The 22,841-nt window shown below is 38.6% G+C and overlaps 1 protein-coding gene across 1 annotated transcript; it reads right to left on the bottom strand.

Annotated features, from left to right (window-relative positions):
* Window positions 1-1,655: 1,655 nt before the first annotated feature.
* Window positions 1,656-22,413, bottom strand: LOC117922018. Its single transcript, XM_034839986.1, has 15 exons — window positions 21,822-22,413; window positions 9,446-9,839; window positions 9,170-9,347; window positions 8,888-9,027; window positions 7,571-8,807; window positions 7,371-7,471; window positions 7,055-7,199; window positions 6,301-6,369; window positions 6,140-6,185; window positions 5,664-6,043; window positions 5,405-5,484; window positions 5,135-5,270; window positions 2,724-2,955; window positions 2,530-2,612; window positions 1,656-2,091 (listed from the first exon to the last, which is right to left on the bottom strand). The coding sequence occupies exons 1-15, from the start codon at window positions 21,928-21,930 to the stop codon at window positions 1,957-1,959; spliced, it is 3,465 nt and encodes a 1,154-aa protein (XP_034695877.1). The 5' UTR covers window positions 21,931-22,413; the 3' UTR covers window positions 1,656-1,956.
* Window positions 22,414-22,841: the final 428 nt, after the last annotated feature.

Here is a 22,841-nt window from a genome sequence, read left to right as displayed (position 1 = left end):
GCTTTTTTATCTTCATATTCTTTATGGATGGGGACTTGTTGCTGAACATTTTAAGTGAACTGATCCATTTTTTGCCACAATCCTTTGAATTAATGATTCATCATAGTAGAGGTCCAGATGGTTTCTTGAGGGGATCCATTTTCTGGTATTGTTTGGTTCTGAAGAATGCATATACTATGAAAGCTTACCCGATATTTGTTCTTGGTCCTAATCAAAAGCCAATTTTCACACTAGTCTTGTTTAGTGCGGGCAATTGTTGGCCTATAAAAGAAAAAATCTGATGGCTATTGCTGGGTTCTCTCCTGGAGATCCGATATGGTCCTTCCATTTCATGTCTCAGGTGTGTGCTCTTTCTTTGTTCATCTGGGGTTTTATTTTATCTTGTGGCAAAATAAAACAGATGTGTTAAACCAGTTCGGAATTATTTTGATATGACTATCAAATCTGTGGATGTGCGAAGCATAACCAGGTTCGCCGAGTTCTTTGCTGGAGGGTTTGCATTTGTGCTAAAGAAAATAATTTTTCATAGCCCCCTATAATTGATGATCTGTTGGGATTTGCATGATGGTTTGATAGGCAAATTAGATATATGTGAATGAGCAACCAATCAAATAGACATGCGTGCACTCATGCACCAGCCCACTGTGGAGGTTGCATAATGTGATTAATTTGGAATGCATGACAAATCAGAGTTTGATTATTTAGGGTTTGTTTGTTAACTGTTTTTAAGAATGGTTTTTGGTTTTTTAGAATAAAACATTTTTGACAATTGGAGAATTGTTTTTTGTTCTCAAAAACAAAAAAAATAGTGTTTAAAATATTCTAGTTTTGAGAGGAGTTTAAAAAAATGATTATACGAATATGTATAATGATGAAAAATTAAGTTTTAGGTATAAAAATTATTTTTAAAATATGTTTAAAAATATTAAAAATAGGTTAAAAATATTTCACCATCAAAATAAATTTTTATTTTACAAAACTTTTGAAAACAGTTTTTAAAAATTGTTTTCAGAATTGTCTTAAAAATAATTATCAAGTCTTTTTTGGGTATATGTTTATTCCCAATTTTTATGGGACTGTTAATCTTTGAACGAACTTGATGGATGTGGGAATGTGAACCACCTGTGGTGTAATTCAATCAAAGTGCCTTTCTGAGGTGGTAAAAGGCTGTTCAATGGGGTAACCAGTGGCATCTCATCTTGCCAAGCATTTTTTGCGTGGTCTTTAAAGGCTGCTTTTGGTTTTGGAAGAAAGAGAAGTATAAGAAAATAAAAAATAAATTTCAAGTACATAAATTAGTTTTATATTCTATTTTAAATTAGTTATTTGTTTAATCTTTTTATTTAAAGATTAAATAATTTTAAAATATATACTGTTTTTTATTCATTTTTATTATATTTGTAATTTTATATTAAAATCATATATTACAATTTTTTTTTTAAAACATTTTTTGAAGTACCTTTGGATGACTACCAGACAACCAAATGTGGCTTAAGGGAGATATCATTATGATGACTCAACTTCTTGACGACTTTCATAATTTCCAACACATTGAAGTATAATAACTAATCACAGATTGTTCTAGGAGGAAAATGAACAAAAAAAAAAGAAGGGAAAAAGATATCAAGTCCTTGAGACATTAGATAAAACAAGGGTGAAAATTGGAATCTGAAGGCTTGGTGAAACAAACAGCTTTCCATGTAGTATTTCTTTTTGTTGTATCAGTCTGGTGATTTACATATGATTTTCTCAAGATGCCAAATCAAAAGTTAATTACAGAACTTTGACCTGTGTATAACAATGATTCTCTCAGTTGAAAATGGGGGACAATGATCTTCCAGTCACAAAACTTTCCCAACAGACAAACAGAAACATGATTTTAAACATTGTGCCTGAAAAAAAAAATCATGGGAAGATATCACTCAGAATCTTTAAAACTTCAAATATAAAATTCCATCAATTCGCTTTGAATTCTCCAAACTTTTGCCTTTCTTCAAACAACTGCTTGAAGATGTCATCCAACTCTGGAAATGCTGACAATACCAGCAGCTCTAGGAGGTCGAAGGCCAGCATCTTCAAACAAACAGATGACTGCACAGGAAAAAGAGTCATTGCAACTGTTTTAGAAAAATTTCTGAGAAGAATGAATCAACAGCTGCAAATGATAAGATGTGCCAAGAATTTTGAGAGTCACATGTCTCAACTACGAAATTTACACCGAGATTCCATTCCCCAATCAAGACCACCATCAACTCAGTGCATGGAATATAAACGGTTTTCCGAGTGGAAGAGTTGAATGGCAGGTGTAGTTATGCAGTAATGGACTACTCACTAGGTATACAATCTTTCCTATACAAAGTTCATCCTGAACTGTTAAGCCAGGGGTTAAAAGAAAAAATCACCAGTTTAACTAGGAACTAAAGGAATTTGTCCCGGTGGAAAAAAAAAAAAGGCGGCTTAAACAAATCATATTTACTGCAAATATTACCTGAAAAGAGAAATATAGATCCTTAGCAGAACAAAAATTACCTGAAGAAAGAAATAGAGATCCTTAGCACATTGTTCGTACTCCTTGCGTCCAACAAGGCCCACAATAGCAGATGGTGGATTATCTACATTGAAAAAGAGAGTAACATTTCCAAGATTGGCCATGGTAACTCCAATATAATATGATATCTTAATGTAGATAATACACAGGAAATGTGTAGGATGACCAATATTACCTATCATTAGCTCATATACGAGCTTTGCACGTCGGTCTGCTTCTTGTTGTTGCAACTCATCCAATACCAAGTTGTGCTCCTTTTCCTGCAGTTTCTGGAGATCCTCCTTTTTAGGTGAACACATTTGTGCAGGTTGCTGGGCATGAGGTGACATTTGGGATGGGCTCATGGGGACAGATGGTCTTCGTCTTTTTGGATGCTTGGTTAAGAATATTCCGTCAGGCCATAGTATCTGTTTAAAATCACAAGAGAACTAAATCAGAAATAATACAAAAGCATCCAAATCCTCTATCTTAAAAGTGTTATAGAAAACACGCATAAGCAAATTAAAGCTACTTTCATCATGCACAGAAAGAATGTTAAAAAGGGAAATGCCCTATCTTTGTCTGAGATAAAAATGGAAATCGTGGGGGTGAAAATGATAAAAGAATTACATTCAATTAAAAGTAAAAAGCCTCCAATTAGATACAGCAGCATTCAAACTATAAAAATGTCACATTCAAATCATGCAACCTTTTCTTTGCTTTTCAATTATAATATTTATAAAAAAGAAGGGCACACATGGAAGACCATTTATCATGTACAAAGTGTAATAAACACCAAAAAATTAAATTCAATAACACTATTACCCAAACTTATATTCATCAATTCAATTATAACCTACTGTAAAATAAGTGAAAAAAGGTTTTTTTTTGCCAGTCAGAAGGCTGCACTATCTGATCATGTTTCCCCACTCCATATCAAGGTATTTAACAAGCATACTATGACTGCTTTCTAGTACAAGTATGAAGGTAGAGAATCACAATTAAAGGGGAAAGAAAGATGGTGGCCTGATGATCATGCAAGTGAAGAGGGCAGGCTCCAATCAGATAACCAAGGACCTGAAATTTGAAGGAACCTGTGATGGAGATGGATCTAGAAAATATTGATGAAGAAGAGTTAGATCGCAGGGGCAGCATGGAATTTTTATTTTAGCGTTTCTATTCCACCTTTTTAGCTGGAAGAAGCTGCCTGATTCTTTGATCATATAGCTTACTAATTGGTATATCTGATGATGTTGTGGGTGTTGTCTACATCCTCACTTAAGTTAGTACTTGCTTGGCAAGTAACAGAGTAGAACATTTCTCAGATTGTAATTCCAGGTAATCTAAAACGCCAAATATTGTACTCATTTTGGCACATTAACTTTTTAGTATTTTACCTTAGCAATAAAACATCTGGACCAACCCCAATTAGAGAGGTTTCCAGAGATTATCTTGAAAAACTGGGCTTGACTGCCCCTTACTGTTCTCTCTTCTTCTTATTCTTTCTTTTCTTGCACCTCTGCCTTTGCTGGCTTCTTTTGGAGTTCTGTGCCCCAAGAGGTTTGGAAGACTGTATTATCCCCGCCCTTGCTCTTTGTAAGTTCCCTCTCTCACCTTCTTCTTTCCTATCTTCCTTGGATTCAACTTCTTTTTCTTTCTGAACATTTCCTAACTGTTCAGTATACCAAACTGATTTATTTATTTTTAATGATTTTAGCATTAAGCCCTTCTGGTCAGAGTTGCTTACAGAAGCGCTAATCCAAAGATTACTTGATTTTGGCGTTTCTTTCCATCTAAAACCTGTTGTTTCCATGTAAATTATATTGTGTTTTATAATAGTTCTCTTGCAATCATTTTCATTGTAACTTCTTTGCTTATGTCACATTTTATGTCACAGCATATGTCCTAAGATACTACCATTGGTTGATTTCTAGTTTGACTAGTTGTTAGGAACCAATTTACAAATACAAATATTCTAAGTGGCAGGATTGAAAATGTTAGACAAATTCTAGGCAGCATCAAATTGCCAAGGGCAATCAGACCCATCAAAAAGGAAACACGGGAGGAGTGAAAATATTTGCAGCATTAATAATGGTCATATTCAATATCAGAAAGGACACACATGCAGAGGATCATAAATATGAGGAAAAAAGTGGAGTTTTGAGCATACGTAAATTGTCAGGACCAATCCTCAATGGACCTGGACTCTTCTTGTTTGTTTTGTTTTGTTTTGTTTTTTGATAGGTAAGATTTAAAGAACAAAAAAGGTCCAGCTCCATTAAGGATTGGTCATGTTGCCACTTGTTATTGATCTTTGATTACAACAAAAAATATCCCTACAACAAAAGAATAAAACCAAAGATTGTTGAAATGAATTTAACGTCATCTGGAACTCCAAATCCCATTCTATCAAACATAGGACCAGATACTTCAAGCATGGAACTGTTTTTAATTCAAAAAATTTAATAAAGGAGATATTAACATATGCAAGCATAGAACTGGTTTAGTCCAAAAAATTTAATAAAGCAGATACTAACAAGTTGGAACTGCATTCAGATATCCCAAAAGTTGTTGAAATTCTAGAATCAAATTGACGTTAATATTTACCTTCTCAACTCTCTTGATCCCTGAAGCAATCACTGATCCCTTCCGCAGAAGCTGAATTTTCTCAATTAACCAATCATCAAAAGCATCACCCATTCCCAGTTGTAATACCTGTTTGGCCACCCAGAAAGCCTTCCGCCTGAAATGCATAGAAAATAGTGTTCACAAGAATTCATCAATTTAATAAGATCAGGATATGAGTTAGTAAATATGAAAATTGAAAAATTATCCTGATGTGATACAACAAAATTCTAGATGACATATATTGAATACCTGATCCATCCACCATCTTGAAGCTGGAAAATAACATCTACCAAATCTAATATGGGAACACTTAGACTTGGTGGAACCCACTGCATTCAAGAAATTTTAAGTTAAAAACCTATACATGGCATAGGTAGGCTGGAACATGCACAGCACTACAAGAAGAAGCACTTTAACTCTACAAAATGGTGACAAAATAATGGTTTGCTACTAAACACAAGTCAATAAAATTCAAACAAAGTAGATTGTAATTAGCTATAGTGGTTACCTCTGTAGGAAGGGATGGGTCATTTTCAGCATCAGAAAGCACCTCAGATGTTTCTAGTAAACCATCACCTTCTCTTCCTTTAACTTTCTTTCCCAAGTTTCCCATAGAAGATGCATTCTTTTGCACTCTAGAATCTGAGTCACTGCCTGAATCGTCAAATGGCTTTCCACATTCTTTAACAGGCTTTTCCACCAGAGAATATGTGGTGCCTTTCTCTGTCAATCTTCCCTGATCTACAAGATGATTATGCTTCGTCTGCAATGGAGGTTCCTTGCTTTCAGTCCCTAAATGTGCTCTCCTGGAGGGTAGAGGATTGACTAGAGGCCCAACAAAACTCAGAACTTTGTTACTATTTTCTGCTGGCTTGCAATGTAGGTCAACTATTAAATTCCACGGAAAAATGAAAGAATATCAAATATTCAGAAAAAGGAAAAAAAATGGAAATATATAGAATCCTACATAGAAAGACAATTTACCTGACAATGTTTCGATGATTGAAATGGAATTTGAGAAGATGTATGTCTGCATTTTACAAGCAGTTAGAAATTCTTCCCAAAATAAAAAGGATAACAAGCCCCACTCTACATAAGGTACCAATCCACACACAAAAAAGGATAAAAAGAAGAAAATATCAAACCTGAGAATCTACACTAAGGAAGTCCCAAACTTCAATTGATCCTGAAATTGTGGGAAGTTGCAAGAGCTTCTGAAGAACAGAAACACATGAAAATGTCATTTGGAGATTGGGAGCATAAGAAAACAAGACAATATGTCAGGACAGAAAAGTAAAATTGTTAGTTACAACACACTGAACAAAAAAATAAAAAACTGGAGTTTTTTCTCACAGGTAAAGCAATACCCAGACCCCTTATGCCATAAGTGCTGATAACTTTAATTTACTGTTCTAATCTCAACATAATTGAAAGCAGGAATAACTCATTAGCTACATGAAATACATATATTTGGCTTTCAAATAACATAAACACTGGTGATTTAGGAAATGCTACCAGTCATGGAACAAGCACTCGTCTCGAATCCATAAAATAAAAATTAAAGAATAAAAAAGACAATGGTTAACACAAGCCAGAAAACACACACACACACACACACACCCTTCAGAGATTCTGATCAGAAAATGTTGAATTTCCTACATATGTAATTGGATTTCCTACCCACATACACAACAACCATTAGCAGCAAACAAATCACATTTTTGTGATCACAGTATTAGATAAATAAATGGGGATGACTTGGACCAGGGACCTCTAGCTAATTTAGAGCTTTGATACCATGTGGGACATTCAATTTTCCTAAAACCTTAAGCTCCAATATAAATAAAACAAAAAAATAAGGAAAAGAAACAGAAGAAAGGAGTATATTTAGCATAGGACCTTTAAATATATGTCCAGCAAGTTACACCGTTCTTGAATGACAAGCATGTCTAAACCTGTTGACAGAAAATGCTTTGGTGGCAAATGAAGATTATACTCTGGAAATTCTTTGAGACGCCGATGCAGTTCTTCAAAATGTCGGAACCTATAAATGAAACAGCAACAGAGTGCAGTTATAGAAGCCATAACAATGTACAATGAAAGAAGAAGTATGAACTATAAGAGAATAAACTGAAGAAGCCCTGTATGAATGAAAATTAAAGAACATATCCATGAACAAAAAAAACCAGAAAGTGTACAGCACTATCCCTGGCACCTTCTTTTGATCGACCAGTTATTATTATTTATATCGGTAACAGAAATTGAATAAACAGCAAATGTTCTAGAGCCACTTTTCACAATATTAGCTCCCAAAACCTGCAAAAAGAAACAAGGTTATGGACTTCAGATTATAGCAGGATACAGAAACAAATTAACCATGCTGAAACAAATACAAAAACTGAGCCATATGTCTACCTCACATCTCAACTTCAAAAAAGAATCTGCCAATAATGAATTTTGCAGGGTATTAACAGAAAAACTACGGCTTTCAGATTTAGAAATAGAAGGTGCAGATGAAGAAGCAGCTGCTCCACTATTGACTCTTCCCAACAGTTCTGTCTCAGAATCATCACTAGAATCCTCAGACTTTTCATGTCCTTTAGAAGAATTTAGTATATCCTGTCCATCTCCGGACAAGAAGCTTGTTCTCTCAACCTCTTGCCAGACATGCACCTTTTGACTACTTAATCTAGACCTTTTCCTGCCAGTGTGGTTTCTAGGTACTGTTTGATAACGAACATGCCCTTTATTAGTCTTTTTTCCCATATGGCCTTCAGAACTTTCTAGTGGATGACGAATGTGAGAAACCGCGAGATTTCTGTTGCTTCTTCCATCCCAAACCTTGGTGACAGGGGAATCAAGACCAGTCACAGCGTTGGTTTCTTCATCTTCAGTAGTATAGGAACTACTGCTCCCGGTTTCAACCTCCTCCAAGCGCATGAGAGCATTATCATCATCTTCTTGATATAGAGGATCTGAAGAGCGAGTTGATATATTCAGGTCAGCACGAGGGAACAAATTTTTTGTTGTTGACTGATCATTACATCCAGACATGACACCACTGCTCTGGGGAGAATTAACCTTGCTTATACCATCCTTTTCTTTGGGGTTATGTATCCCCTTTGAGTTATTCACAGCATCAGTTTTCCCTGCCAAAGAACTTTGAGTGGCTTGCTCGGTTAATCGATCTTCCTTCTTTTTGTAGTTTCTCCCTTTTGTCCACATATTTTCAAAATTTTCTGGAGCAAGAACTTGAGTCTTTCTGCGAGAAACTATATCTAACATATCACCCCATTCACCTCCAGTGCGGTGATGTTGAATACCCCTTCCATCACCAGTTAGGGGACCAGAAGGCAAAGAACCCCATGAACGAGTGGATCGAGCATCAATCGAAAGCAATGGGTCCTTTGAAAGATGCGTTCCATTCACATTGTCCTTCCCGGTTTTATCTGCAGCAGTTCTAGATTGGTCATTTTTCAACTGCACGAGTTCAACACCTGTAACAGAAGGATCTAGAAACCGAGAAAAATGATCAGATGAGATCCTTGACGACCCATTTGGTTTAGGCTGGGATGCCTCTTGAGCTGTAGTACCTCCTTTATTAGCCTTGGTTGCTGAAATAACTAAAGATTCAATTCTTTCATTAATAAACCTGTCATAGAAATTGAAGAAAAATGAGAATACCAACAACATAATAAAATTTTACAAAAGCAGAACAACAGGAACGGTTACCTTGGATTAGCCAAGTTTAAGACTGGTCGAATCACAGCACAAGCAAGAAGCTCCCTGACAGTATAACGGAAGAAAGAGCATTGCAGATCTTCAGGCTTGAAAGTTAAAACAATGAGACCATCCATCAAATGCTGCAAAACCTGCCAGAAAATTGAACAAAAAGTATGATCACCACAATTCAGTGAGTGGAAGAAGTCCTAAGAAATACCTTCACCCTTGAGGTGAGATCTATAGACTGACTGACTTAGCATAATCTGGAGGACACAAAATAGAGTAGACAACCTTGTGCTCAGCCTCAGCAGAAAATAGTGCAGGGTGCAATTTGTTTTCTGCAGCCAGGACAAGTTTTAGTTCCTTATCTCGGTCAGCAATAGATAATGATCCCAACTGTTTCTTCACAATCTTTCCTTGAATTGCACGGAAAAGCTCCAAGTGGGTGCAAATGAGATTGATAAGATCCCTGCTTCAATCCAAAAAGAAGCTTTTTTCCAGTAAATACACTTTCAGACAAAAACAACTCAAAATTAGATCAAAATGAGATGTCTTTGGAACTAAAACCTTGTTAAAAGATCGATGAGATTTACATTCCTTGCGCGAGATGAAATTTCTCCAAGAACTCCATTCATGATCTGCACCAGCTCCTCTGGGCCCTCTTTATCAGGCGTTATGCGAGAGTACCAGAGATCAGCCACCCACTCAGAAACCAGATGTCTGGTGAACTGATCAATTGCATCCTCAACAACAGAGGAATTAACCTTCCTCCTCCAGTCAAACTTCTCAATAATTTTAGGACCTTCAGGAGATTTCTTTTGAGACACAGTATTTGCTGAGGATGGTTTGCTATTGTATGCTGCTGCTTTCCTTCTCATCTCAAAATCTAGAGACAAATACCTGATGATGATAATTAAGGAAGCAGCTGCAGGCAAGTTGAACCAAACTGAGGAGCTTGTCACTGAGATGAGAAGGAGTATGGTAAGTTCCACATCATGGAAAGAGAACAACAGAAAATTACAGGCAACCCGCTATATAGAACATTCCAGTCTCTTAACAAACACTGAACATGAAAATGGTGTTTTAGTAGTACTATAATAGAAGATTTATTACTAGGAAATTCTCCATTTTGGACTGAGTTAGATTGTTAATGGATGTGCGAAGGGAACCCAGTTTGGCTGGGGCTGGTTGTTTGATCAGAGATGAGAATGGGAGATGGCCTATAACATTGGTGGTTGCGACAATGATCAAGATGTGGGTTGGGCATCTGTAGAGGGTGCAACACTCGCCTGGGCAAATGGCTTCAGAGACATTGCTCAAAGAATCAGGATATGCCACTAAGATAAATCAAAAAGATGACTCTGAGCTCTATTCCCTCTTGAACCTGATAAAAGACATACAAAGTATCATATCTACAGATTGGTTATGCTCCCTAACCCATACCTATAGGCAGCATAATCTTTGTGCAGACTGGATAGTGATCATACTCCTTTGGGTCCACACGACCCAAACTTTTGTCTCCCAGCCCTACCCTATTGCCATGTCCACATTCTGGGGCCTATGAACCCATTGTGTATTACCATGCAATAAGGCCTTTAGCCACATGTGTGTGTGAGGGAGGGAGAGAGAACATGAGATGCTCATAAAATCTGAGTATAGAAGCCCAAGATATGGCACTCGATATCAAAATACTTTATTTAGGTTCATCAATGAGTAAGAAGAATATATTCCAGCATTTAAACCCAAAATAGGGTATTCTAATAGCATGGAGAGAAAAGAAAATACATCTTCCTTTGTCAACTTCAAGCTGAAATATAAATATGAGAACACATTTTCTTATTAGAGAACCAAAGGGGCAAGGGAGTGCCCCACAATAAATTCTACTTATATGATAAATAAATAGAGACAATAACTTCTTAATACAACAACAACAAAAAAAGACAAAATAAAAAGAGCATACAATAATGAGAAGGGGAAAAGCGGAAGCACAGTTTAAGGAATGCAAAGTTCCGGTAGGCAAAAAATGTCAAAAAGAAACAAAAATACCTAAACAAAGGTAGCCACTTCAAGTGAGTTGTTTGAATGGAAAAAATAGATTTACTGAACAGGCCAGAAGAGTTCTCTATCTCTTCTCTTTGAAGGATTGGTTGATCAATTCCCTTCTACCTCACGCTCAGATGGAAAAAAGAGAAGTGATTTGTTTGTCATCTCAAAATAGGATAAATGGAATGCAAGGTCAGGGAGGAGGATAAGTTCTTTCTACATCCCCATTCAAGAAGGCAGTCATCAATCCAATTCTTGATTGGTGGCACATCCATCAAAGGAGGGAGAGCAAATGAGGTGACCCACCACCCTGGATTGATAAGTGGGAAGGGAATTGATTCACCATAATAAGCCTCAACCCAACCAATAACTGATCCTTCCGTAATTTCTGCTCCTTGAATCAACAAATAATATTGATGGATTGGGTTGGGTAGGAAATCAAAGGCTTTCCATTCCTGGTTGGAACTGCTTATCTCAACTGGATTAGATTATCGAATTGGAGGTTTTGCAGATGGATACTCTGATTGGGATGGAAGATTCAAGGTTGGGCTATTGCTTCTTATCAAATGCGGGGAAACAACCATGGAGACTCTCCCATTGGGAAAGGTAGAGGATTTAAGTCTTAAGGAGAACAAAGCTATTGATATCCAAGGGAGAAGCCCGAAAGAGAAGAGTTGTCATCAGCCCACCAATAAGGGAGTATTGTCAGTCGATATCCTCTGCCTTAAATTGACCAAAGGAAGGAGATTCAAGCAGAAAAGAGAACCACCCCCCTCCCACCCCTTCAAGATGTTGTTCCAGTCAATACAACACTGGAAGAGAAGATAATTCTACATTCTCAAATCCACATATTTACACAGTAAAAATGGCCATGACCATAATCCATAGTAATGTATCAATATGCAAAGCATGCCAGAAAGGCAACAAAATTGGAGGATCACATTTTTGGTTCCACACCATTGCACAGGAACAACTTTTGTTGTTAAGAGAGAGAGAGAGAAGAAAACCTTAATTCTCATTCATCTAGTTTCTACTTACAATTGAGAAAATATATATATACAAGGCTAGGAGTCCTAACTACCATACATGTGACCTATATTAAAAAGGAAAGATTGTACACTATAAATTCATTATATTCAACACTCCCCCTCAAGCTGGAGCATATACGTCATGTGCACCAAGCTTATTACAAATGTATTTAATCCTAGGACCTCTGAGAGATTTAGTGAAGATGTCTGCTAGTTGATCATTTGAATTAACAAAACTTGTAGCAACACATCCTGATGCGATCTTCTCTCTAATGAAGTGACAGTTAACTTCAATATGTTTGGTCCTTTCATGAAAGACTAGATTGGATGCAATATGTAATGCGGCCTGGTTATCACAGATGAGTTTCATTTGTTCATCCTTTCCAAATCTCAACTCTCGAAGAAGATGTCTCAACCATATGAGTTCACATGTTGTCAAAGTCATAGCTCGATACTCAGCTTCAGCACTAGATCTGGCCACTACATCTTGTTTTTTACTCTTCCAAGATATTAGGTTACCTCCAATAAAAAACACAGTACCCTGAAGTGGAACGTCTATCTGTGGGTGAGCCAGCCCAATCTGCATCTGTGTAACCAACAACCTGAGTATGACCTCTATTCTCGTACAACACACCTTGACCTGGTGTACTTTTGATATATCGAAGAATGCGGATTACGGCATCCCAATGGCTATCACATGGTGACTGTAGGAATTGACTAACAACACTCATAGGAAAAGAAATGTCTGGACGAGTAATGGTGAGATAGTTCAATTTACCTACGAGCCGTCGATATCTCCCAGGGTCTCCTAAATGCTCCCCCTATCCTGGTACAAGTTTGACATTCGGATCCATAGGTGTGTCTATCGGTTTACAGTCTAACATACCAGTTTCTTCCAGGATGTCTAAAGCATACTTCCTTTGGGAAAGGACCACACCGGAACTGGATTGAGCTATCTCAATTCCCAAGAAATACTTGAGTTTCCCCAAGTCTTTGGTCTGAAAGTGGGTAAAAAGATGTTGTTTTAATTTTTGAATATCATCCTGATCACTGCCTGTAATGACAATGTCGTCCACATAAACAACCAGATAAATACACTGCCCCAAGGAGTTATGATGATAGAAAACTGAATGGTCTACTGTATTGCAAAGCATGCCAAACTCTTGAACAACAAAACTAAAACAGCCAAACCATGCTCGAGGAGATTGTTTCAAGCCATATAGAGAACGGCGTAACCTACACACTAAACCAGACTCCCCCTGAGCAACAAAACTAGGAGGTTGCTCCATATAAACTTCCTCAGCAAGATCACCATAAAGGAAGACATTTTTAATATCCAACTGATAAAGAGGCCAAGAACACATAGCAGCCATGGAGAGAAGCAAGCGGACAGAAGCAATCTTGGCAACAGGGGAGAATGTGTCACCATAATCAGAACCATAAACCTGAGTATAGCCTTTAGCAACTAAGCGGGCCTTAAGGCGATCACCCTGACCATCAGGACCAACCTTAACTGCATAGACCCAACGACAGCCAACTGTAGATTTACCAGAGGGTAAAACAACAAGATCCCAAGTGTCATTAGAGTGCAGAGCATCCATTTCATCCACCATTGCCTGTCGCCAGCCTGGATGGGAAAGAGCTTCATGGGTGCTCTTTGAAAGAGAAACAGAGGATATAGCAGAAACAAAAGCAGAATAGGGTGAAGATAATCGATGATAACTCAAAAAATTGTAAATAGGATGAGGATTACGACTAGAGCGAGTACCTTTCCGAATAGCAATGGGTAAATCATCAGGAGAAGGCAGAGCTGAGACAGGAGAAGCCGAAGGGATAGGAAGTGAGTCAGCAGGTGCCTCAGCAAAAGGGAGAAGAACAACGACATGAGGGCGACGATGATAAACCTGAAGTGGTCGAGGAGGCACAACATCAGATGGGGAGACAATGGGAAGGGGCAAGACTTCATAAACAGGAAGAGACTCAGAAGTGGTGGAAAAGAATGGTGAGTCCTCAAAAAAAGTGACATCAGCGGAGATAAAGTATCGATGAGTCTCAAGGGAATAACAGCGATAACCCTTCTGAAGTCTGGAACATCGCAAGAAGAGGCACTTCATGGCTTTGGCGGAAAGCTTGTCCGGTCCAGGAGTGAGAATATGAACAAAACAAGTACAACCAAAGACACAAGGAGAAAGAAAATAAAGTGGTTGGTCAAGGAAGAGAAGGAAATGAGGAATCTGATCATGTAAAACAGAGGAGGGCATACGATTAATCAAATAACAAGCGGTAAGAATAGCGTCCCCCCAAAAACGAAAAAGAACATTACTATGGAGGAGGATAGTACGAGCTGTCTCAACAAGATATCGATTCTTGCGTTCAGCTACCCCATTTTGTTAAGGAGTATGAGCACAAGAAGACTGATGAAGAATCCCATTATGAGACATAAATGAAGTAAATGGGGCTGAAAAATATTCCCTAGCATTATCACTGCGTAACACACGAATAGAAATATTGAACTGGGTCTAGATTTCAGCATAAAATTTCTGGAAAATAGAGAATAACTCAGCTCGATTTTTCATTAAAAATAACCAAGTACATCGAGAATAGTCATCAATGAAAGTGACAAAATACTGAAATCCTAAAGTAGACGCAGTCCGACAAGGACCCCAAACATCAGTGTGGACAAGCTCAAAAGGAGATTTTGCCCGATTATTCAAACGTTTTGGGAACGAGACACGAGTATGTTTCCCAAGCTGACATGACTCACACGAAAGCGACGACAAAGTGGAAAAACGAGGGACCATCTTCTGGAACTTGGAGAGACTAGGGTGGCCCAAACGACTGTGAATGAGGAGAGGAGCATCAGTGGAAATGCAAACTGTAGGAGATGAATCCGAGGTGAGGTGATAGAGGCCTTGAGACTCACGTCCTATGCCAATCGTCTTCCCCGTACTCCGGTCCTGCAAGGTCACAAATTTATCAGAAAAGGTAATAGAGCAATTAAGAGTACGAGTGATTCTGCTGATGGAAATAAGATTAAAAGGACATTCAGGAGTATAAAGGACAGAAGTGAGAGGTAGAGAAGGCAGAGGAAGGGCCAAACCAATACCTTTAGCTACAGTTTGAGAACCATTAGCTAAGGTAACAGTAGGTAAATCAGAGGTAGTAGTAATAGAGGAGAAAAGATCCTTATTACCAGATAGGTGATCAGAAGCTCCAGAATCTAGAATCTAGAATCCAGGGTCCAAGAGAAGATGTGTGGGTAAGGCAGGCAGAAGCATTACCGGGTTGGGCAACAGAGACAACAGAAGCCTGAGATGCCTGAGATGCGGAGGAGCTCGGAGGCTGATGTAGCTGAGAATCAGAGGACTGGGCCACATGGGCAGTGCGAGGAGGCCGTCCATGTAACTGATAGCAACGATCGCGAGTGTGGCCAAGTTTATTGCAATAGGTGCAATGAGGATGTTGGCCTCTACCTCGGTTACCACTACGTCCTCCTCGAGAGGTAGTGTGAGAAACTAACACAGAAGAATCTGAAATGCTATCAGATGGCAAAGTCAGAGTGAACGAGATACGAAGGAGGCGAGCAAACACATCATCCAAGGACGGAACTGATGAACCACCAAGAATTTGATCGCGGACAGGCTCAAGATCCGGACGGAGGCCAATAAGAGTAAGGACCATGAAGAACTTATCAAGCTGTGTTTGTTGAGCCCCAACATCAGGAGTAAGAGGCATCACAGTCAAGAACTCCTCCTTAATAAAGGCAATCTGGCCAATATAAGTAGATAGATCCAAGTCTTGTTGGCTGATATGGACAATAGCAGAAGCCACCTTATAAAGACGCTGGATATCATTCGTGTATAATCCTTTGGCCTGAGTCCAAAATTTAAAACAAGTTTTGTAGGCCCGAAGATGAAGAAGGATCTTGGGATCAACTGATTGTCATAATACACTACATAACTGGACATCTATCTTTCTCCACTGTACGCGCTCAACCTCAGGGATATCTGCCTCCTGTGTAACCAAGTGATCCTCATATCCTTGTCCCATAAACCAAAGTTCAACAAAGGCAGACCAAGAAAGATAATTTTCACTGCCAACCAATTTCTCCGAAGTAATCATAGAAGATCCAGATATGACAGAGGACAAATTGGAAGTTTTAATAGTCATATCCACTTAACTGGAGAATGGAGTATATTTGGATCGAAGAGAGCCCTAATATATATGGCTTCAGATGCGGCTGAAGAAGGAAAAACCGAAGAATCGCCCGTGTGAGAGACCAAATGGAAAAGAAAAACAACTGTGGCACCATCGGAAAGGTAGAAGAACACTTCCCAAGGCACGTGCAGGGATTGGGGTTGAGAAAAAATAGCCGGAGGACGCCGGAAAAACTGTTCGGAGGGCCGACGAAGGCAAAAGAACCCCAAAAGAGGCACGTGCAGGGCTCGGATGGCAGAAACAGGTATGAAGGGTGGCTAGTCGGAGTCAGGCGAGGCTGGAGAAGGAAGCGCGTCACCGAAAAGTGGCTCACGCGCCGGCGTGTGAGATGCAGTCGCCGGCAGGAAAAACGCGCGTGGCCGGCGCGTGGGTGGTTTTCTGGCTCCGGTGCTTTGGGAAAAATTGGAGATCTCCTCCAGGCGCTCCTTGCGGTGTGGGAAAAAGACGTCGCCGGGAAAGTTTGCTGGAAAAGTCGCCGGCGGTGAATGTTTTCTGACGACGATTCGACCGACCGGAAAGCTTTGGGGTCTGGGGAAGGTGACCGGAATGAAACACGGTCACAAGAAGGTTTCCCGAAATTGATGACACGGGGAAACTGGAAAGAATTAGGTTTTCTCCCTTGGCTCTGATACCATGTTAAGAGAGAGAGAGAAGAAAACCTTGATTCTCATTCATCTAGTTTCTACTTACAATTGAGAAAATATATATATACAAGGCTAGGAGTCCTAACTACCATACATGTGACCTATATTAAAAAGGAAAGATTGTACACTATAAATTCATTATATTCAACATTTGTAAACCTAAAAAGTTCTTTATTATAAGTTATGCAGACATTATAAAAGCATCATAATCATAATCATAATCATTTAACAATAAAGTGTGTATTAAAGGGAATAACTGTAATGCATTACCACTTTCTTTCTTTTTGTTGATCTAAGGTTATAATGTGATTCTGTAAGAAGAGAGGAAGGTGCAAAGCAATAAATGAAAAAACAAGGAAACTTGTGCAGTTTAAAACTAATACTGATCTCCCATCAGTTTTGCACTTTCTAGACTAAGTTGTTGATTCTGTTTCAGTTGGCATTTGTGTTTCTCAACTGGAATAGTATATGTTAGTACCATATTAACCAAATTTTCCTTCTCAGTTTAACAGCAACAAAAAAAAATGCATATGATATATTTCTCAAAAAAAAGAAAAAAGAAAAAAAAGAAAGGAAATTAAAACTTAAGATTTTTCAGAGTGAGACAGAGAAAGTCAAAACCCAGGCACCAAATCTCATTGTTTTTTTTTTTTTTTTGATAGATAAAGAGAACATATATTAATAAAAGCAACACCGGAAAAGCGCCCCAAAGTACACATGGAGTATACAAAGGGTGCCTAAGACGCCACCAAAAAACCAAAGGACAACAAAAAAAATGACACCTCCTCAACAAGACCCTAACCAATCCACAAAATCTGCAATAGAAGAAGAGTCAAGAGTTATAAACAAATTGGACCACACTTAAAAATTACACAGAAAATTAAGTTTAATCCTATGAACAAAATGCTCCTTGTTTTTTAACATCTTACTATTCCTTTCCTTCCAATTTGTCCAAAAAAGGCACAAAGGAGCAGCACGCCACACCTTTTTCCTTTTCCTACCCACAAAAGACCCATGCCAACCTATGAGCGTCTCTCTCATTGAAAAGGGAATAACCCCAGACACACCAAAAAGAGAAAATAGGAGATGTCATACAACCCTTGTCTTGTCATAGTGGATGAGAATGTGGTCAACCAATTCTTCCTCTTTGCAACAAAAGGAAACATCTGTTTTCCACAACCCACCCTCTCCTTTGAATGTGATCCAAAGTTAAAATTTTATTCCATGTGGCCTCCCATGCGAAGATGCCCACCTTGGGCAGGACCCAAGAGTTCCAAATAACACTTGTTGGGAAATCCATTTGTCTTCCTGGCTCCAACTCCTTGTACAAGACTTTAACAGAAAATTTTCCATTCTTCGCCCTTGTCCACACCAACTTATCCTCCTCATCCCTGCACACTCTCCACCCTTGCAACCTCAAGAGGAACCACTCCACAATATCCACATCCCAATTATTGAGTCGCCTAGAGAAGCGGGGTGCCCAACAACCCCCATCAAAAGAAGAGAACCAAACCTCCTTGGGGATGGCAAGAGCAAATAATGAGGAAAAAGATATCCTTAGCGGTTCATCTCCACACCACTTGTCCATCCAAAATCTCACCCTTCCATTACCCATTGTATAAGCAATTCTACTACCCAAAATGTACCAATCCTTCTGAATGGTTTTCCATAATCCTACTTCATACACATCTCTCACTTCACAGGAGCGCCACCCGCCATCATCTTCCCCATATTTTCCACTAATTATTTTTTGCCAAAAGGCCCCCATTTCTTTTGCATAACACCAATTCTATTTACAAAGCAAGGCTCTATTGAGGGACGACAAATTTCTCACCCCAAACCTCCATTTCTTTTGTTTGAGCACACAATGGCCCAATTTACTAAATGGGGTTTCCGCTCCAAGGCTCCTCCTTCCTAGAGAAAATTCCTTTGAATTAGCTTCAACCTCAACCTAACTACCCTCGGAATACAAAAAAGGGACATAAAATAGATAGGCATACTAGAAAGGGTGCTACAGATTAGGGTAAGTCTCCCTCCTTTGGAAATGTATTGCCTTTTTCCACAACAGTAGTCTTTTATGAAACCTCTTCTCTACACTATCCCAAACTAAGACGAACTTAAAAGAAGCACCCAATGGACGACCCAACTATGAAGAGGGGAGGACACCAACCTTGCACTTAAACTCTTGGGCCAATTCTTTAATATTCTCCACACTTCCCATAGGAATTAGCTCGCTCTTTTCCAAATTAACTTTCAACCCAAAAATGGCCTCAAACCACATAAGCAACCAGTATAAGTAAGTCAACTGATCTTGGGACAACTCACAGAAAACTAAAATGTCATCAGCAAATAACAAATGTGAAAATTCCTCCCCCCTTCCCCCCCACCTCTACCTCTCACCCACCATCCCAACAAGAAACCACCGATCTTAGCCCTCTTTAGTAAGCAACTAAGGGGGCTTTCATGACAATCACAAATAAATAAGAAAAAAGGGGGTTCCCTTGCCTCAAGCCTCAAGAGCTTCCAAAGAATACCGATGGAGAACTGTTAACAAAGACCAAAAAGCTCATGGTAGAAATACACCATTTGATCCACCTAATCCACTTTTCTCCAAAACCCATCTGATTAAGAACCAGCAACAAGAAATTCCAATTGACATGATCATAGATCTTCCCAATATGCAGCTTGCAAATCAGACCATAGGCATTACTCTTCAACAAAAAGTCAATAGCCTCATTAACAATCAAAGATGCGTCTAGAATTTGCCTCCCCTCCACAAAAGCATTCAGGGAACAAGACACCACCTTACCCACAACCTTCTTTAATCTATCTGTTAGCACTTTAGCAAGCAACTTGTAAAGGCTACCCACAAAGCTTATAAGCCTAAAGTCCTTAAGATCTTCAACTCCCCCTTTTTTTGGAATAAGAACCAAGAAAGAAGCATTCAAACTCTTCACAAATCTACCATGCTCATTAAAGTCCCTAAAGAAACCCATCACCTCATCCTTCAAAAAATCCCAACTTGCCAAAACACTAAGGAAAAACCATCTGGGCTTGGAACTTTATCACCACTAAGATCCGAGAGGGCTTTGAAGACATCTTCCTCAGAAAACGAGGCCTCTAGCAAAGCTGCCTCATCAGTGCCCAAAACATCAAAAGTTAGCCCCAAACAACTAGGCCACCAATCCCCATTCTCAGACAATAGAGACTAAAAGGATTGTGCCACCCCATCTTTAATCTCACTCTCTTCAATGATTTGATGTCCTTGAGTCTCATTGTTGCATAAAGGGTAGGACATAAATTGAAAACCAATAGGCTAAAAACATATGTATGGTGTTGTGCCCGCACCATCAGATAGGGTGCATACATGAGAATTTCAAATGACGATGTTATCTTGTCTCATATGACTTTCTAATATGAAACACTTTCAATCGCCAATTTCCTCAAAAAAAAAAAAAAAAAAAAACTACAAGTTTATAAATAAATATGTTAAATCAGATCTTCCCAATGGTATTCATTTATTGATGGACAAAACCTACTATAGATAGTATGTACAATGAAAAAAATGTTATGGAGGCATGTTAGTAATTAATGAATGACATTTCATGTCAACCAAAAAACTAAGGGGTTTAAACAAACCAACAAGTTGAGATTGGCTAGGAGTGACTCATTGATATTAAAAGATCACAAGCCAACTTAATCAAGTTGGGCTTAAGGGGCAAAGATTGAGGACCACTAAGATAAACTCATTCAAGCATTGATATCTGCAATAATGCAAAAATTGGAGAACAACAGACTGACCCATTGCCAGAAGGGAGTAGTTCACAGTGTGATATTTTGGGCTGGTTAGGCATGTCTTAATATGCATGAACCATCGTTAAGGGTAGTGTTGATAATGTTGTGTGCTTCAGCGGTAATTGGGCTTTACATCACAGTGTTCATACTAACCCTATCATAGTAAGAAGCCCAAGTGCAAAAAATCACTGTGAAAAAGAACAGAAGGGTCATTTTCATTCTTTATTAGAATCATTGCCCAACATTCTCAAATGGCATCCAAAAATTTCAGCAAACAAACATATCAGCCCATTCTGTTAACTTGACTGGGGAAAGAATAGTTTTCATCACTAGGTTACACAGACATGACGAGCAAGTGGCAAAATTGTAAACTTCCCATCTCAGGCAAAACACATGCTGATAGAAAAGTTTTGTTTTTCTAAAATTCTCTACACTTAACAACAGGCTCCAGTTCCCCATAGCAGTTGTGGGCACTAATTATTGAATAACCAAGAGACATGCAACAACACCTTGCCAAGCATCCAGGAAGGAAACAGAAAGAATTCAACAGAATCAATAGTACTACCCAAAGCAGAAGTATGAATCTGAAAGTAATGTGGGATAATATCTAAATCCCAAACTGGCTCTAATCGATCTCAATAAACACCAAACATCATTTCTCCTAAATTGCAAACTCCTGCATGAAAATGATGCCAGTGCTTCATGCTATTCAAAACCAATCTAATTATATTCTATTCACTTTACACAAAAGGACACAAGTTTCCAAAATTGAAGGATAAAATTGATCATAGCTGTCAACAATATCCTGAACAAATCCAATTATAATAGAAAAAAATAAAGTTAAACACCAAATAAATCCTCAATTTGGTAACTGAATAGAATAAGACTAGTCCCTGGACACCAGATAACAAATCAAAAAATCGGATAAAATCTACAAACTTAATGTAAGAGCAACAGCCACCCCTCCTTCGAGTAGGCAAGAAAACAGAGGAAAAGAAGGAAAATTAAATTCTCAACTAAATGGGTCACTAAGAACTCACCTTTAACGAGCAAACTAATCAAATTCCCAAACAATGAAAAGTATAAAAGGGTTTTAAGTCGAATACTTTATTTTCTTTTTCCTGCATTTTCTCAGCAATTCCTTCCACATTACTTAACCCGATCACACAACAATCAATCAAAACAAAAACACAATTCCGCACGATCAACACTTACAAGACATGAGATATGACAGACCCACAACGCATATCGCCAGAAACACAAACCGCTTCTTGGCCTCCTCCACCAGGTCCCGAACCGGCACCGCCGGCTTTGCCGCGCTCATTTCGCCCCCAAAAAGAAACACCCCCAAAAAAAATCAAAACCCACCCCTCAATCCTCAAAATTCTCAAATTTTCCCCATCTCAACCAACCAGATCCCCTCCCAATCCACGCAACCTCCACGCATTCCCATCACAACCCCAATCCACCCGCTCCAAAACCACGATCACCGAATTTAAATCGACAAATTGGGGAAAACACGATCAAACCCAGACGACAGAAAAAGCACAGCTCGGAAAAGGGAGAAACGGGAGAATGGATTTTGATTGGGGGAGTTCAACGCGAGGACCGTTAGGTATCGTTTGCTTGCTGAGGCCTTTTTGTGTCGCTTTCTCTCAGTTTCTGGGATGCTTGTTTGGAAGGTAGGAAAGTTTCAACTCCCAAGTACTGGTAGGTTTGAGTCTTGAGAGATTCACTCAGGTTGTTTAGAGGTTGGAGGAAGAGCCAATCATCTCCCTTTTCCTCTGTAATTTCTGGGAAAAAGCCTCCATTTTCTCTATTTAACATCCACCTCCTTATGCTGATTTGGAAACTATCTGTAAGGCAAATTCCACTTAGATTTTTACAGTAATTATTATTCTGTACACATGTGTGATGCGTCACACCATGTGTATTTAATTTTTTTCAAATTTCAAATTTCATTATTTTTAAAAGATATTGTAATTGTAACCGTAATTTATTTTTAATTAAAATAATATTGTTTTAAGGTGGAGTTATGTGAAGTGACAAGTCATTATTTTAAATTTTGTTATTGGATGAATTAGAGTTGGAATTTTGTGTAGGGTAGCCTTCCAATGGGGTGCCCCACCCTAGGGGGTGGGTGTCTAGGTGAGTGACAAATTATATACGAATTTTTCTCCATGTTTGAGGGAAGTAGAGAGAGAAAAAAAAAAAAAAACTAAAAATACGTATTTT

The sequence above is a fragment of the Vitis riparia genome, chromosome 9 (genome assembly GCF_004353265.1).
Source record: "Vitis riparia cultivar Riparia Gloire de Montpellier isolate 1030 chromosome 9, EGFV_Vit.rip_1.0, whole genome shotgun sequence".
Classification (NCBI taxonomy): domain Eukaryota; kingdom Viridiplantae; phylum Streptophyta; class Magnoliopsida; order Vitales; family Vitaceae; genus Vitis; species Vitis riparia.
This window is presented reverse-complemented; position numbering and strand designations above follow the sequence as displayed.

What these genes read in the sequence shown, in the direction of transcription:
- LOC117922018 (XM_034839986.1), bottom strand. Translation starts at nt 21,930, where the DNA reads ATGAGCGCGGCAAAGCCGGCGGTGCCGGTTCGGGACCTGGTGGAGGAG. An exon ending in CTGCTGAGGCTGAGCACAAG is followed by an intron (nt 9,028 to 9,169) that starts GTTGTCTACTCT and finishes ATTTTCTGGCAG; the next exon opens with GTTTTGCAGCATTTGATGGA. An exon ending in AACTGGTCGATCAAAAGAAG is followed by an intron (nt 7,200 to 7,370) that starts GTGCCAGGGATA and finishes TTTCATTTATAG; the next exon opens with GTTCCGACATTTTGAAGAAC.